At 38.6% G+C, this 14,020-nt stretch overlaps 1 protein-coding gene across 1 annotated transcript in view; it reads left to right on the forward strand.

The window, feature by feature from the left end:
- The first annotated feature begins 717 nt into the window (after window positions 1-717).
- Window positions 718-14,020, forward strand: part of PDE11A (phosphodiesterase 11A) — a 176,218-nt gene continuing 162,915 nt past the window's right edge. The window contains exon 1 of the mRNA XM_032237355.1: window positions 718-1,551. Coding sequence (XP_032093246.1) covers window positions 718-1,551 — 834 coding nt within the window. The remainder of the gene's footprint in view (window positions 1,552-14,020) is intronic.

A 14,020-nucleotide genomic window follows, 5' to 3' on the forward strand; every position in this document is an offset into this window, starting at 1 on the left:
ACGAATTCCAGCACAAAAAAATACCGCCTCCAGGCAGAAGAGAAGGCGCTGCCTCTTTCGCCGCCGGCTTCTGCTTTGTATCTCTTCCCCTCCCTCCCTCGCTCGGCCCGTGCGCCCTCCCCTCCCCGCCCTCGTTTCTTCAATGCTCTGTTCTGGCCGGGTTACGCAGCCGCCGTCGCCGGCAGGAGCGGTATAGTTGAGCAAGGAAGGCTTTTGACGGCCGTCCCCGGAGAATCCGCGGGAGCTCCGCTTGGGTAATTGGGAGCGGAGGGAGAGCAAGAAAGTCCGCAAGAAACACCCGGACGCGGGAAGCAAACGGGGGTCTGTGCGTATATGCGAGCGCTTGCGCTTGGATGGAATATGGACAAGCCGAAGTAAAATCGAGAAAGAAAGAGACGAGCTTGCAGGGAGCAGGGAAGAGGCAGCTCGCTAGCCAAATGAACAGGAAATGGGGCGAAAAAGCAGAGCATTGCCCAGCAAGGCGCAGAGCTCAACGCTGAGTTTCTCCATTCGGCGGTGCGTCCCGGACGGCTTCGGATGTACCTTGCGAGGAGGGCTCCATGCCTTGTTGTAAGCAGATCGGGTGCTTTCCTCGGGACGTGGAATTAGTGGCTTAGACTTCCCACCGCTTTTTCTGATCAACGGAGGCTGCGGCATGAGGCATAAGTAGCGTCTAAAGTTCCTCCAGGCGGGGGAAGGCGAGGCTACCCGGGAATCATGGCAAACCCCGCCGGCTTGGACTCCGCCGCGGTGGAATGTTTCTTAGACAGACACCCGGAGCTGGTGGAGAAGTGGCTGAAGAGGAGAACCGCCCTCCTTAGTAGTAAAGAAGTTCCCGCTGGAGCGCCTGACTTCGGCGACGGCGGGGCGGCAAAGCAGCCCAGCAGCCGCCACCACCACAACGGCCTCTCGCCGCGGAGCAGCCCCTCGTCCACAGCTCCTCCCGGCCCGGAGCCGACGGCTGGCGGGCTGCTGCAGCACCGAGGCTCCCAGAAAGAGCTGCGGAAAAGTTTCGCGCGCTCCAAGGCGATCCACGTGAACCTGACTTACGACGAGCACCTCCACGCCCGGGCTCAGGAGCCGCTGAGCAGCGCCAGGAGAAGGGCGCTGCTGAGGAAGGCCAGCTCCCTGCCGCCCACGACGGCGCACCTGCTCAGCGCCCTGCTCGAGTCCCGGGTCAACCTGCCCCAGTACCCGCCCACCGCTTTGGACTACAAGCGCTACCTGAAGCAGCACAACGAGCGGCAGTTCTTTCTGGAGCTCGTCAAGGACATTTCCAACGACTTGGACCTCAGCACCCTCAGCTACAAGATCCTCATCTTCGTCTGCCTTATGGTGGACGCCGAGAGGGGCTCCCTTTTCCTGGTGGAAGGCAGTGGCGGCGGGAAGAAGAGCTTGGTCTCCAAGGTCTTCGACGTGCACGGCGGCGCCCCCGTCCTGCCTTGCTACAGCACGGAGAACTCCAACGAGATGCAGCTGCTCTGGGGCAAAAGCACCGTCGGTTATGTGGCCGAGCACGGCGAGACCGTCAACATGCCCGACGTTTACCAGGTACGGCTGGCGTTCAGCAGCCTTCTTGGCGACTCGATAACCCTAACAGAATAACTTTTATAAAACTAAGGTCTCCGGTTTAGACGGTTAAAAAAAACACCCCAACAACACCAAAACACAATCCTGCTCAAATTCATACTGTAGTTATCCAGAACGGCAGCGTGGGAAGAAATCTGTTTAGATGAAAGCATAATATCTTGCAGAAATGCAGGAGGTCTCCCCCTGGTGCCGGTTACCTAGGGAGCTGTTACACATGTTTTGTGGCGAGTTGGGGGGCGAAGAGTTTTCGTATTTATGTTTAAATGTACCTTCATGTATAAATACAACGCGTTGTCAGAAAAGGGTGTTTGCAGTCAGAGTACCTGAAAAAGAGTGAGTGGTCTCTTTGTGCATGTATGTGTGTGTGATTAAAGGATTCAGATGAGTGAGAGATAGATAGCAATTTTGTGTAATAATTTACGGCCAAAGGATCCTGTGTGGATTAAACTAAAGACTCAAGCCGTGCATATTTTTTCCTCAATGGCCAACTAGAGGTGGAAGCAAAACTCAAGTAGTCCATTTGATTCTTCAGCAATTAGTATTGAGAAGTTTATTCTTGCTTTGACTGCTAAACCTAATGAGTTTCTTGATTAGCCTTGCCATCCCTCAAATAACTAAATGCACTTCTGATCACTGTTGAAGTCCAGCTGGATCTCTAGATAATAGTAATTTTGGACCCATGAAGGTGCCTATCAGTGTATCCAAAAGCAAACCACAGTGGTGCCAAAATGACAACATGCATGTAGTAACCATTATGTAAAAATAAAAGGCTCAATTTGCCCTTCTGACAGCATTCATTTGTATTTATTCCAGCTGTAGGGATGGGATAGTTTGGCAGGTACATAGTATTTAAAGGGAACATCATGGATTTATGTGAAAACATTTTGGTTTTGACAGTTTTACTTTTAGTATTGCTATATATCATTCCATAAATAATTTATAAAATATGCATTGTCCATAGGCATCTGAAGGAAGTAAAGACAAAACATCCATTGCAACTTAAGCTGTACCGCATCATGTGCAAATACGAAAGGGTAGAGTTCATATCCTGTTGTCACAATGCACATCAACATGATCAACAGCATCAAGAGAGATATCTATGCCCTTGACTGCAACTTTTTAAAGCAGCCATCTCTATTCCCAGGATCACATGCTGCTCTCTGCAGCTAACATATCCCAGGAAAAGATTTGACTGCTTTAAAGAGGTGCAGATAAATTCACATACCCCTTTTGAAATGCAATCCAAAACATTGCACAGAACTAATTTTTAGTTTCTGGTCTAATACTTATCATGGTATTTGTTTTTTTAAACTGCTTTGTACATTATTCAATGACCCTGTTAATTCTTATCAAATTAGTCATTGCCAGAATTTAATTGTACAGACAAATCCATTTGTAGAAAAAAACAAGTTTCCTTTATGTGATTGACACAGAGACTGATTAATAAAGACATCATTGGGTGGAAGTGCCCAGGTTAGTATATAGCACAGTGCTACTAAATACAAGAAGCTGATTAGCAGGGAAAAAAGGCAGTCTTGTAAAGGGATATTATTATGCTATACCTCTAGAATTAATTAGCAATAAATTAATTCTGATCAGTGAAAACATTTTTTATGTAGAACAGACAAGATTTCAATAAATGTAGATTGCCTTTTCTGTAAATCATCATCCAGAACATGTTCAATTTTGGCTTCTTATTGTTTATAATATAGTTTGTTTTCATAAATGCAGATAGTGTATATTTGATTGATTGATTATGTGCTATTAAGTTGTTTCCAATTCTTAGCAATCACATAAGCTACACTTTCTTCATGATGATCTGTCCTTAACCTATTCTTTCAGGTCTTGTAATGGTGTACTCATCACCATTTTAACTGAGCTGCTGGTAATCCTCTTCTCTTTCTTTCTTTCTTTCTTTCTTTCTTTCTTTCTTTCTTTCTTTCTTTCCTTCCTTCCTTCCTTCCTTCCTTCCTTCCTTTCTTTCTTTCTTTCTTTCTTTCTTTCTTTTTCTCTCTGTCTCCCAGTATTAGAGTCTTCTCTAGAAAGCTAGGTCTTGGCACAATGTGCCAAAACTAGAATAATTTGAACCTAGTCATTAAATTCTCAAGTAAGAATTCTGGGTTGATTCGTTCGATGGTCTATTTGCTTTCATGGTTGAACTTGTAAATTTAGACTTAGTTAGAAGCTGACTAGTCTGTGACATTACTTGTATAGAGCTAGTTATTCCTATTCTATTTACAATTGTAATAGATAAAATTATGGGAAGTAATATGAAATTTAAACACATCGATTTACTGACTGATAGTCTCACTGTGAATGTAGGAGCTCCTGCTTTAAGAGACAGAAGGAACAGATGGATTACAAAATACTTGTGATTAAGATCTGGGGCAAATTACAATATTTATTAAATCTGTTCTGCCATATGTTCATCTTTTATAAGGTTTATCGTTAGGTCTTGGCTTTTCATTTAAAAGAGTAAGTCACTGATTGAACCCAACCCTATAAAACACTTTGTGTGTCGTTCTGGTTTTGGAACCATATCGAGACTCATTTGTCTCCCAATTATTCACCTGCTTTTAACATAAAGAGCTATGGACTTAGATCTTAGTCAGAGATTCACTGTGGTCGTGTATGATAATTTATCAAAACTGCTTTCTTCTGCAAGCTGAGTGCTTGATCAGTTTTACAGCTTTTTTTCTTCTTGCTTAAAAGTAAACCTGTGGATTTACTTCTATGCCTATTGCAGGCAACAAGTTGCATTATGTTTATTAAAAAGTGTTTGGTTTGACTAAAGAGGACAAATACTGCTAAGTCAAGCAAATATGAGCCTTCTCTATCATAAAAAAATATCTTGCAGCAGGGAAAGGAATTGTGCTCAAAAAATTTCCACCGAAAATAGCTGGGTTCCAATAGTAACATGTTTATTACAATGGCAAAAGAAATGCCAAATTTGGATCTTTCTTGTGGGCTGTTTCTGTCCAAACATCAGTGCACTCACTACTTATATGTTACACTAGGTCTCCATTGTGATTACTGTATTCCTTCCTTGCAGGTAGCCAGATAGTGCCTAGATTGCAAAAATCTCTCAACTTACTGTCCTTTCAGTGCATTGAACTAGAACTATAGATACAATAGTGGGAGTTGTTGCCCAACACGTATGGAGGACTGAATTATTAGTGATGTTAAGTTTCTACTATGGGACACTTATGATGACACAACTAAGTACAATAGCTAAAAGATAGAAAACAACTTAATAGGCAAATACCAAAATATTTTACTTAGATCACAGCTCTAATGCAAATGTATAGGATGGGTATACCTGGTCCGGTGATAATAGTAAAAAGGAACAGGTATGATCAGGAAATGAAAACATGTCTCATTTTTTACAAAAGAAATTTAACCATTTAAGAACCATTTTGGTTTGAGAAGAAAAAGGTGGAAAAAGAAGTCACCATAGGCATCTGTTCCTAATCAATGTTAAATCAAAGTAATAAAACACCTTGTGAAATTATCCCACAAGTTTCATTCACCCTTATACATTATAGGGTAACTATCAGGTTCTTAATGTGCAGAGTTTCTACTGTGATCCATATTTCATCACTTGCCTCATTTCTTCTGTGGTGTTCTATGGACATGACATTGTAGAAGATATTGTCTGTTGCCCCAGAGTACAGGAAATAAAATAATAGATTTAAATTACAGGAAAGTAAATTTTTAATGCTGGGGGCATAATAGCCAAACATTTGGAGCAGTTAATAAGGAGAGAGCAAGCAATGAAACAATTATCTGGAGAGGTGGTGGGTTCCACTTTTCTGAATATAGTCAGATTGAGTTAGTCAGCTTTCTTGTGTGGATGCTTTATTTTAAATTTCTGCATTTCAAATAGGCAGTTGGTATGATAGTCTTAATGGACACTTTCAAATTGTTTCGTTCCATGAATTTAGTTTTCATTTTAACTCCCATTTTTCCTACTATTACTTCTGTAGAACTATCATAAACAGGCTGCAAAATCAGGATGACTAGAAATGACAGCAAAGAGTTCGTTTTTTTAAATACCACTTTGATGCCATAGCCACCCACAGATTTGTAGATGAAAATGATAATTCTAACATCTTTTTTTCTAGAAAAAAAATTGAACCAGTTAAATGATAAAATAGTTGTATAGTGCTGCTTCAACGTACTATGAATTCTTTGTCTGAAAGGATAGGTGACAGTCGTGGTTTGGAGGGTGTTTGCACATATTCTCCTTGTGTGCCAGTGATACCTGTAAGAATAAGAATTAACCCTTTATCTTATAGATCCATGATGGCGAACCTATGGCACATGTGCCAGAGGTGGCATGCAGAGCCCTCTCTACTGTCACACGCACCGTCGCCCCAGGTCAGATCTCCGTGGCGTTTCTTTTATGAGCTTCTGATTTCCTGCAAACAAAACAGAAGTTCATGGGAAAAAAAGATATTACCTCTTGCTGCGCTGCCAGTGTTGGGATGCCCAACCTCCAACCAGCCAGCTGGTCTTCGGGTCTCTGCTGCGCATGTCCATGCATGTCTGTGAGCGTTCATGCACATGCACACACCTTTCAATTTGGGCATGTGCGTGTGGGCAGATTGAGCACTCGGTGTCTGTTATAGATTGTTACTAGCCAGCTCACACTTACTCTCAATATACTCAGGGATAAATGAAATATTAAATAATCACAGATTTGAAGAAATCTGAGTGGTTAGAGAAAGGAAGTATTTTTTGTTTTGTTTATTGACCATTCTTTTGAAAATTGTTATGGATCTAACCCTATGCCCTTACTTTATAGTAATTTTATAGAATTTGACACTTTCCTATTGAACATCTACATAAAACTACTAGGGAAATTCATCCAGTGACTTGGGTTTAGATATCATCAATATGATACATCTCGACCCCTGGTCATCCAAGTGATACTGTCAGTGTTTCATCTCAGTATCTGGAGATTGTGAGGATCTAGATAGAGAGGAATAGGCTCAGTCATAAACCTGAGGAAAATGAGTAGCAGTTTGACAGATTTTTCATCTAATTCTGGATGTGAACATACTCCCTAATCAAAAATGGTCCCAGCTTGAGTAGCTAAAAGTCATGGTTAGGAGGGCCTTTGCACAATTCCTTTTTGTGCGTCAATTACTGTATTTTTCAGAGTATAAGACGCACTGGAGTATAAGACGCACCAAGGTTTTGAAGAGGCAAATTTTAAAAAATGTAGGTAGGTAGAGGGATAGAGAGGGAGAGAAAGAGAAAAAGATAAAGAGAAATACAGTAGATAAGTAGGGAGGGCGAGAGAGAGAGAGAGAGAGAGAGAGAAGGTAGGTAAGGTAGGTAGAGGGATAGAAAGATAGAAATAGAAAGAAATAGAGAGAAATACAGTAGGTAGGGAAAGAGAGAGAGTTGGTAGCTAGAGGGATAGAGAGAGAGAAATAGAAGGAGAGAGAGAAATACAGTAGATAGGTAGGGAGAGAGAGAGAGTAGGTTAGGTAGGTAGATAGAGGGAGAGAGAGAGAGAGAGAGAGAAATACAGTAGATAGTTTTGAGAGAGAGAGTAAGTAGGTAGATGTTTCCAGGCATATTTATCCATGTGCTGGAGAAGGAAATCGCTGACAATCTGCAGCACCTAAGACTTTGTTTCTGCTGACACAGCACTTGATCAATGTAATTCTCATCAATCAGTTAAAGAACTTTCCAAAAGGAAAAACTCTGCAAACCTCCCAAAAGCCCCGTTTGTCGCAAAAATGGGCCCGTTTTTTTTTTTTTTAAAAAAAGGCATGAATAGCCTTGGGGGGACTTGTAGAGTGCTCCTGGGGGGATGGGAGGGGGCAAAAATGAGCAAAAAACCAGCCTGTTTTTCGCAAAAACAGGCCCATTTTGTGTCAAAAAAATTTGCATGCATAGCCTTATGAAGGCTTATAGAGTGCTGCTGGGGGGTGGGGCAAAAAACAGCCCGTTTTTTGCTCATTTCTGCCCTCCCCAGCCCCTAGAGCTGTCTGAAAGCCTCCATAAGGCCATTTGGCAGGGCTTCAGGAGGCAAAAAAATGCTGTATTTGATGTATAAGAAGCACCCAGATTTTCAGCCTCTTTTTTGAGGGGAAAAGGTGTGTCTTATGCTCTGAAAAATACGGTATATCTGTTCCTGAATCTGAAGGCCTTGTTCATGGTCATCCACACTTTGGTGAACCCCAGCTTGAATTAGTGTAACATGCTCTACATGAGATTGCACTTACAGACAACTTCGAATCTATGGCTAGTTCATGATACAGCAGCCTGAGTACTTTTGAGTGTCCCTTGGTATATCCATATAGCACTACTACTGCATAAACTGCATTGGCAAACATTTTGCCTTCTCCAGGCAAAATCTACCTTGTTTTTTCCTTGTCTTCTTTGAACTTCTATTTATTTATTTTTTTAAAATAGAAGCCAGCATTGTATATAACCCTCCCTGGAACCTAAATTCATCTTCTCTATCCCATGTAGAATGTTATGCGCAATGTTTCATCTGAGGGTCATTCTGATTTTCTCCCCACTGCATTACATTTTTTCTTACTCAATTTTTCATATTCTTGACAGGATTTGCCATCACAGTGATAGATAATGTGATGCTCAAGGCTCTGTGAAGCACATGGTATCTCAGTCTAATATTGTATGAAGTGCCAAAAAGGACAAAAGAAAGAAAGCTAGAATGAACAGGCAAAGATTCAAAATCAAGAGAGCAGAAACTATTACATCAGAACACACCTTTGTTCAATCTTTCTCAACTCTTTTATCCTGGAGGAAACCTTAAAATATAATGTTCAGTTCTCAAGAAAGCCCTGCATAAAGAAACATCTCTACAGCTACCATAGCATTGCACAATGTATTATGTTTAAAAAAACATTGTTTAAAAAGCAGTGTTTTGTTTTTTTTACAAACTCTCACAGAATCCCTAGTGAACCAGTGAAAGGCTGCCTTTTTGCCTTTGTGTAATGTAGTTCTACTCTTTGATTAATTATTAAGATTTTTTATTCTTGATGCCCTTGCTTATTGTAGTAACTTTCATTTGATCTAATGTACTCCTGGAAAAGTCAATATTTTCTGTGTGCCCTGCATTTCACATCTGAATGTTGTTTTTAGATAATCAAAGAAAAGGCTTTATTTTTTGTCAACTGGCTATCTGAACAAAAGGAAATATTGTGTACAAAAAATGAAGAGGCTTAGAAGGACTCTAGTATTGAACAAACACAAATGAGCAACATATGTTTCCAATCAAATCATTGTTAATTTCAAAATATTAAAAATTAATACAGTTGTTATTTTTTAAAATATCATTTAGTACTGAACATAGCTAATTGCTTATCCATGAAGTGAATATATAATCAAAATAATAGAAAGATATGGAGAAAATGATGTTCAGAAGAATAATGATATAGAAAATAACGTTCAAATTTTTTGGAAGAACAAACATTTCAGCATTGCTGATACCCAAAGGCATATTGGCGGGGAGGGTGGGAACCCAAATCCTTCTGTCCTAGGTATTTAAACTTAAGATTTAAATATACCTCATAATGTAAATATGTTTTTGGATGCTTAGTTTAGAATAGTAAGAGTATATTCCCTTCTATTGGTAGGTTAATAAATATCAATGTTGAATATTTAGTATTACACAGAAAAAATGGAGAGGATTGGGAACATTTTCACATTTTTAAACCATCTGCTTTTCATCCTTAAATCCTGATGAGTTTGGCACTGAATTCAGTTAGATTTGGATTGTATTTCTGCAGGCATATGAAATTACTTAGTGACAGGTGAAATAAACTATACAAAATATCCATGGCAAAAGAATGTCTGTATATATTTTATGACTTTAACTGATAAAAGGAAGTTCACTTGTGTATCAATATAAATATAAATTGATTCCAGATCATTAAAGTAATTATTAATAAAGAGAAAACTCCTTGGAAACTTTTCAATTCTGATCTCAATCTCATAACAAGCTGCATAAAACTCCTTGTTCTATGTTTAGTGTTTCTTTAGTTCAGTGGTTCCCAAACTTGGCAACTTTAAGACTTGTGGACTTCAACTCCCAGAATTCTCCAGCTAGCTCTTCTTAAAGTTGCCAAGTTTGGGAACCACTCCTTTAGGTGCTTGACTTACTATCTATACCCAGGCTGAATCAGTGGTTCTTAAACTGTTTGACCCAATTAATATTTTCCTGGTCTCAAATTATCTAATTATGCCCACAAAAAACCAGATTCTTGTTATTTCACACCAGCTTCTTGATGGCAGCAGTCCCAAAATGGATTCTTGATGCACTAACAAGCAATCATAAATTACCCTGTTACTTCCACAATATGCCCAAATTATATCCCTGGGAGAAATTACTTCCCAGTTTAAGGACTACTAACCTAAATTGTTGGTTTACCAAGACATTTTATACATAGTTAAGTAAGAATATGCATGTCTGTAGAATTATAAAATTGATTGGACCACACACCATGCATAATGAGTAATTGTATTTAAAGTAATTATAAACCTACTCATCTGCTTTTTGCTAGAAAATATACTTTACAATGGAGGGAAAAGAATATAAAACAGTTTTTGTGTCATTGGTCCATTTCTTCCACATATCATTTCTTCTGTCCAGTCATAGAATTTTAGAAAGTGGAGTTTGAATGACTTAATTAAATCTGGGTCATAATTCTTCAGACACACGTCTGTGGATGTACACACCTCTGTTGCTGCTTTTGATTGCCAGTAAGCATAAGTGGATTCAGTTTGGCCTTGATGCCTGCTTGTTGCTGATACTTATGAAAGGCAATATTGTTCAGTCAACGGTAAAGCTGGATTATGTTTTCTATTATTAGTTTTGTCATTTGCAGCCATGAAATTAATATTGTGTTACTATTTTTTTATCATTTGTTGTAGCTCCTCTTCTCTATTTAAAAAAATCATTGCAAAGGTTGTTACTAACATGGATGTTTCATAATAGCTCACCTTAGTTGCATTCTTCTAATTATATCTTGACACCGGCAATAGGTACCTGTAAAATCTTAACAAAGGACAAAGCCTTTGAAATGCAGTGATTCTAAAGCAGATTTACACTTTTTAGATTCGTTTTCTCCAATTTGGTCATTGAAATTATGAGGACTGATCCAATATTTCTAAAGAGTTTCAGATTGGGGAAGGTTATTTAAAAGATGTTCTTTGTTCAACAGAGCGTTAGCTTAGGTTTCATCTACTGCTTTTAAATTATACTTGTGCCAGGTAGAACCTAAACCAGAATGGTTTTAATTTCAGCAAGAAACTGAAAAAAAACCAGTAATTTGTAGGAAATGGCTTTTAAAAAGTAGGGACAGAAAAAACATTCTTGTGTAAATGTTTATCCACTGTGGATAAAACATTCTTTTCCTCACCAAGCAGCATGACTATCCTAAAGGGCTATGAAAGAAATACCCTATTTAGATAGTATCAAAATAAGCCAGGTCAAGAAATGTGTATCACAGGACACATTAATTCTCCAATTTATTGAAATAGACTATAAACACATAAACATGAAAGCCTGACAGCATTTTCCCTTCCTTTCCTCTTATTCCAAAGAAAGTCAAGTGTGTTTTCCTGAACTAAGCTCATGTTTTACTAATGATGGCCATATATTTTCTTCAAAGCCAACTTTGTTTCCCTCTGCAAAATCTCTTCAAACAGAATATAACAACCTCAGCAGTACTTTAAAAAAATGTTATTTAAGGAAGTATTAAAAACAGCATTTGCACTTGTAGTTCACAATCATGTCTTCCTTCTGATGCAAGTGCTAAAATCCTTCCTCGTAGTTATAGTTGAAAGTAGCTTGGAGATTGTAAACTAAACAGAGTGCATCAACAAGGCTCCCATCCATAATATTCTTCCAAGACCCAGCTGTATGTTTTCTCCTGGATTTCAACTTTCATGGATGATGCTGGGGACCTTTAAGAGTTTGAAATGTCAGTACTTAGAAGCACTTTATTTTAAAATATACACAGAGGGGGCTCTTAGTCTCCCTTGGCTAGGATAATTATGTTAAGTGGAGATATTGGAGATACTTCTGTTTAGTGGCCCTTGATTTTGGAATATCATTCTCCGGATGGCCAGGCTAATACCTGATTCATTCTGAGCCTATTGGCTCTAGCTGAACATTTAGTTTTTTTCTTATGTTCAAAATGCTACATTTTGAACATAAGCATTTTATGAACCATGGTGGTGCAGTGGTTAGAGTGCAGTATTGCCAGCTGCCTGCAATTTGGCAGTTCAAATCTCACCAGGCTCAAGGGTGACTCAGCCTTCCATCCTTCTGAGGTGGGTAAAATGAGGACCAAAATTGTTGGGGGAAATATGCTGACTCTGTAAACCGCTCAGAGAGGGCTGTAAAGCACTGTGAAGCAGTATATAAGTCTAAGTGCTGTTGCTATTGCTATTTGGAGCCTGATCATGCTTGATTAAAAGCATTAAAAGAACCAGCAAGAATCCCTAATGCAAAGGCACACAAGTGATTAGACTAGTTTGCTTTTGCGTTAGGGATTCTTGCTGATTTAATTTAATTTGAATAATGTAATTTATATCCTACCTTTATAATGTTTATTAAAAAAAAACTCAAGATGGCAAACACACACAATATTCCTTCCTCTTCCTATTTTCCCCACAACAACAAACCTGTGAGATGAAATGAGAGAGAGGAACTAGCCCATCATGCCTTTCATGCTTAAGGCTATATTTTACTCAGTGGTATCTTGTAACATGCAGAGGGATTCCTCTGGATAGCAGATAGATTTAAGGGTACGGTGTGTCAATAGCAATAGCACTTAGACTTATATACTGCTCCATAGTGTTTTACAGCACTCTCTGAGCGGTTTATAAATATCCGCATATTGCCCCCAACAATCTGAGTCCTCGTTTTACCGACCGTAGAAGAATGGAAGGCTGAGTCAATCTTGAACTGATCAGGATCAAACTCCAAAGTGTGGGCAGTTTGCCTGCAATACTGCATTCTAACCACTTCACCACCAGTGGTTAGAATAATAACGTATTTTCTGTTAATATGCCTATTATGACTTTTAATTTGGGTTTGTTATAACTGTAAGCCTATAGGCATTTTACACCCCATTTATTTTCTCTCTTAAATCAGAAAAAGGTCATGTTTGGGCTTATACTATATTTCAAACCGGCTTTATTTCATGCAATCAAACCTGAAATTATTTTATAACAATAAAAGATCCAGACAATGGTAATTTAAGAAAGAGGGAAAGAAGAAAATAAAAAATAATTCGTTATACTTAATATAGAAACCAAGGTTTGGTCTCTTTCATAGGAACTCCCCCAGTTATGTTAATTTCATCGTTTAGGTTACTTCCCTTTCTCTTTGGAGATGTTACAAAAGATCCATTATTTGGTTAAAATAAAGTAAGAGACTTTCTGTCTCTCTCTCATTCTCTTTTTTAGTGTTCTAGAAGTACATTTTATAATCAGTGGGAAATACACCTTTATATGTACCGTAGTCAGACTTGCATACTATAAGGTAGCCTGTTGCTACTATCAGGAGAGAAAACACATTTAAGTGATTATTGGTTGCAATCACAATATCTTTTGCATTACGTAAAGAAAATGCTATGTGAGTATTAATTTCCACATTAATGCTGTATATAATAGCTCCCGTGCAATGGATTTATTTATTTATTTTTTGCCCCATTTTTCTGCAAGCATCACTAAAACCTGAATGCATGCCTACGTAAAATGCAATCCTCATCATTTGTGTATTGATTTTGTCATTTTGACTGGTGAAATGGCAAAGTCCCTGCCTTTATGCAGTTTGGCATAGTAGTTGTAAGTCATTTGAAGGCCAAATACTGGGAAATGTACCACTTCTGCATTTTTAGAGGCATACTATAATTTGAAGAAATAAATTTTCCTTAAGAATAAAATGAAAGGCAATGTTTGCAGCTCCCTTTTTTACTTGAATGCTACATTTCATACTAACAACTGAGTTTTGTTTTTTTGGGGGGAAATCCTTTATCATCTTCAGAATGAAAATATTTCTTGTACACTGATATAATCAAAATGCAGCAGAAGTATAGCATTTTTATTGACTTAAAAGAAAAGAAAATCTTAGAAATCTTAATCCACACTCTTCTCAGAATTCACTGAAACATCTCCATAATACTAACTAGATATATTGCCAGGACTTTAAAATAACATAACCTTTTGGGAACGTATCTTAAAAGGAGCAGAGGGGGGAAATTTAAGTAAGTAAGATGTTATGCCCTAGTATTCTTCATTCCTATGTTTGAAATTTCTTATGAGAAAATAATACATTTATGATGACAATCATTCAAATAAGCTAATATCAAAATCAACAGTAGGAAAATATTTTTTTCTTCTCTCTCTATAAACGATCATACTTTAAATCAAG

The sequence above is a fragment of the Thamnophis elegans genome, chromosome 1 (assembly GCF_009769535.1).
Source record: "Thamnophis elegans isolate rThaEle1 chromosome 1, rThaEle1.pri, whole genome shotgun sequence".
Lineage (NCBI taxonomy): Eukaryota > Metazoa > Chordata > Lepidosauria > Squamata > Colubridae > Thamnophis > Thamnophis elegans.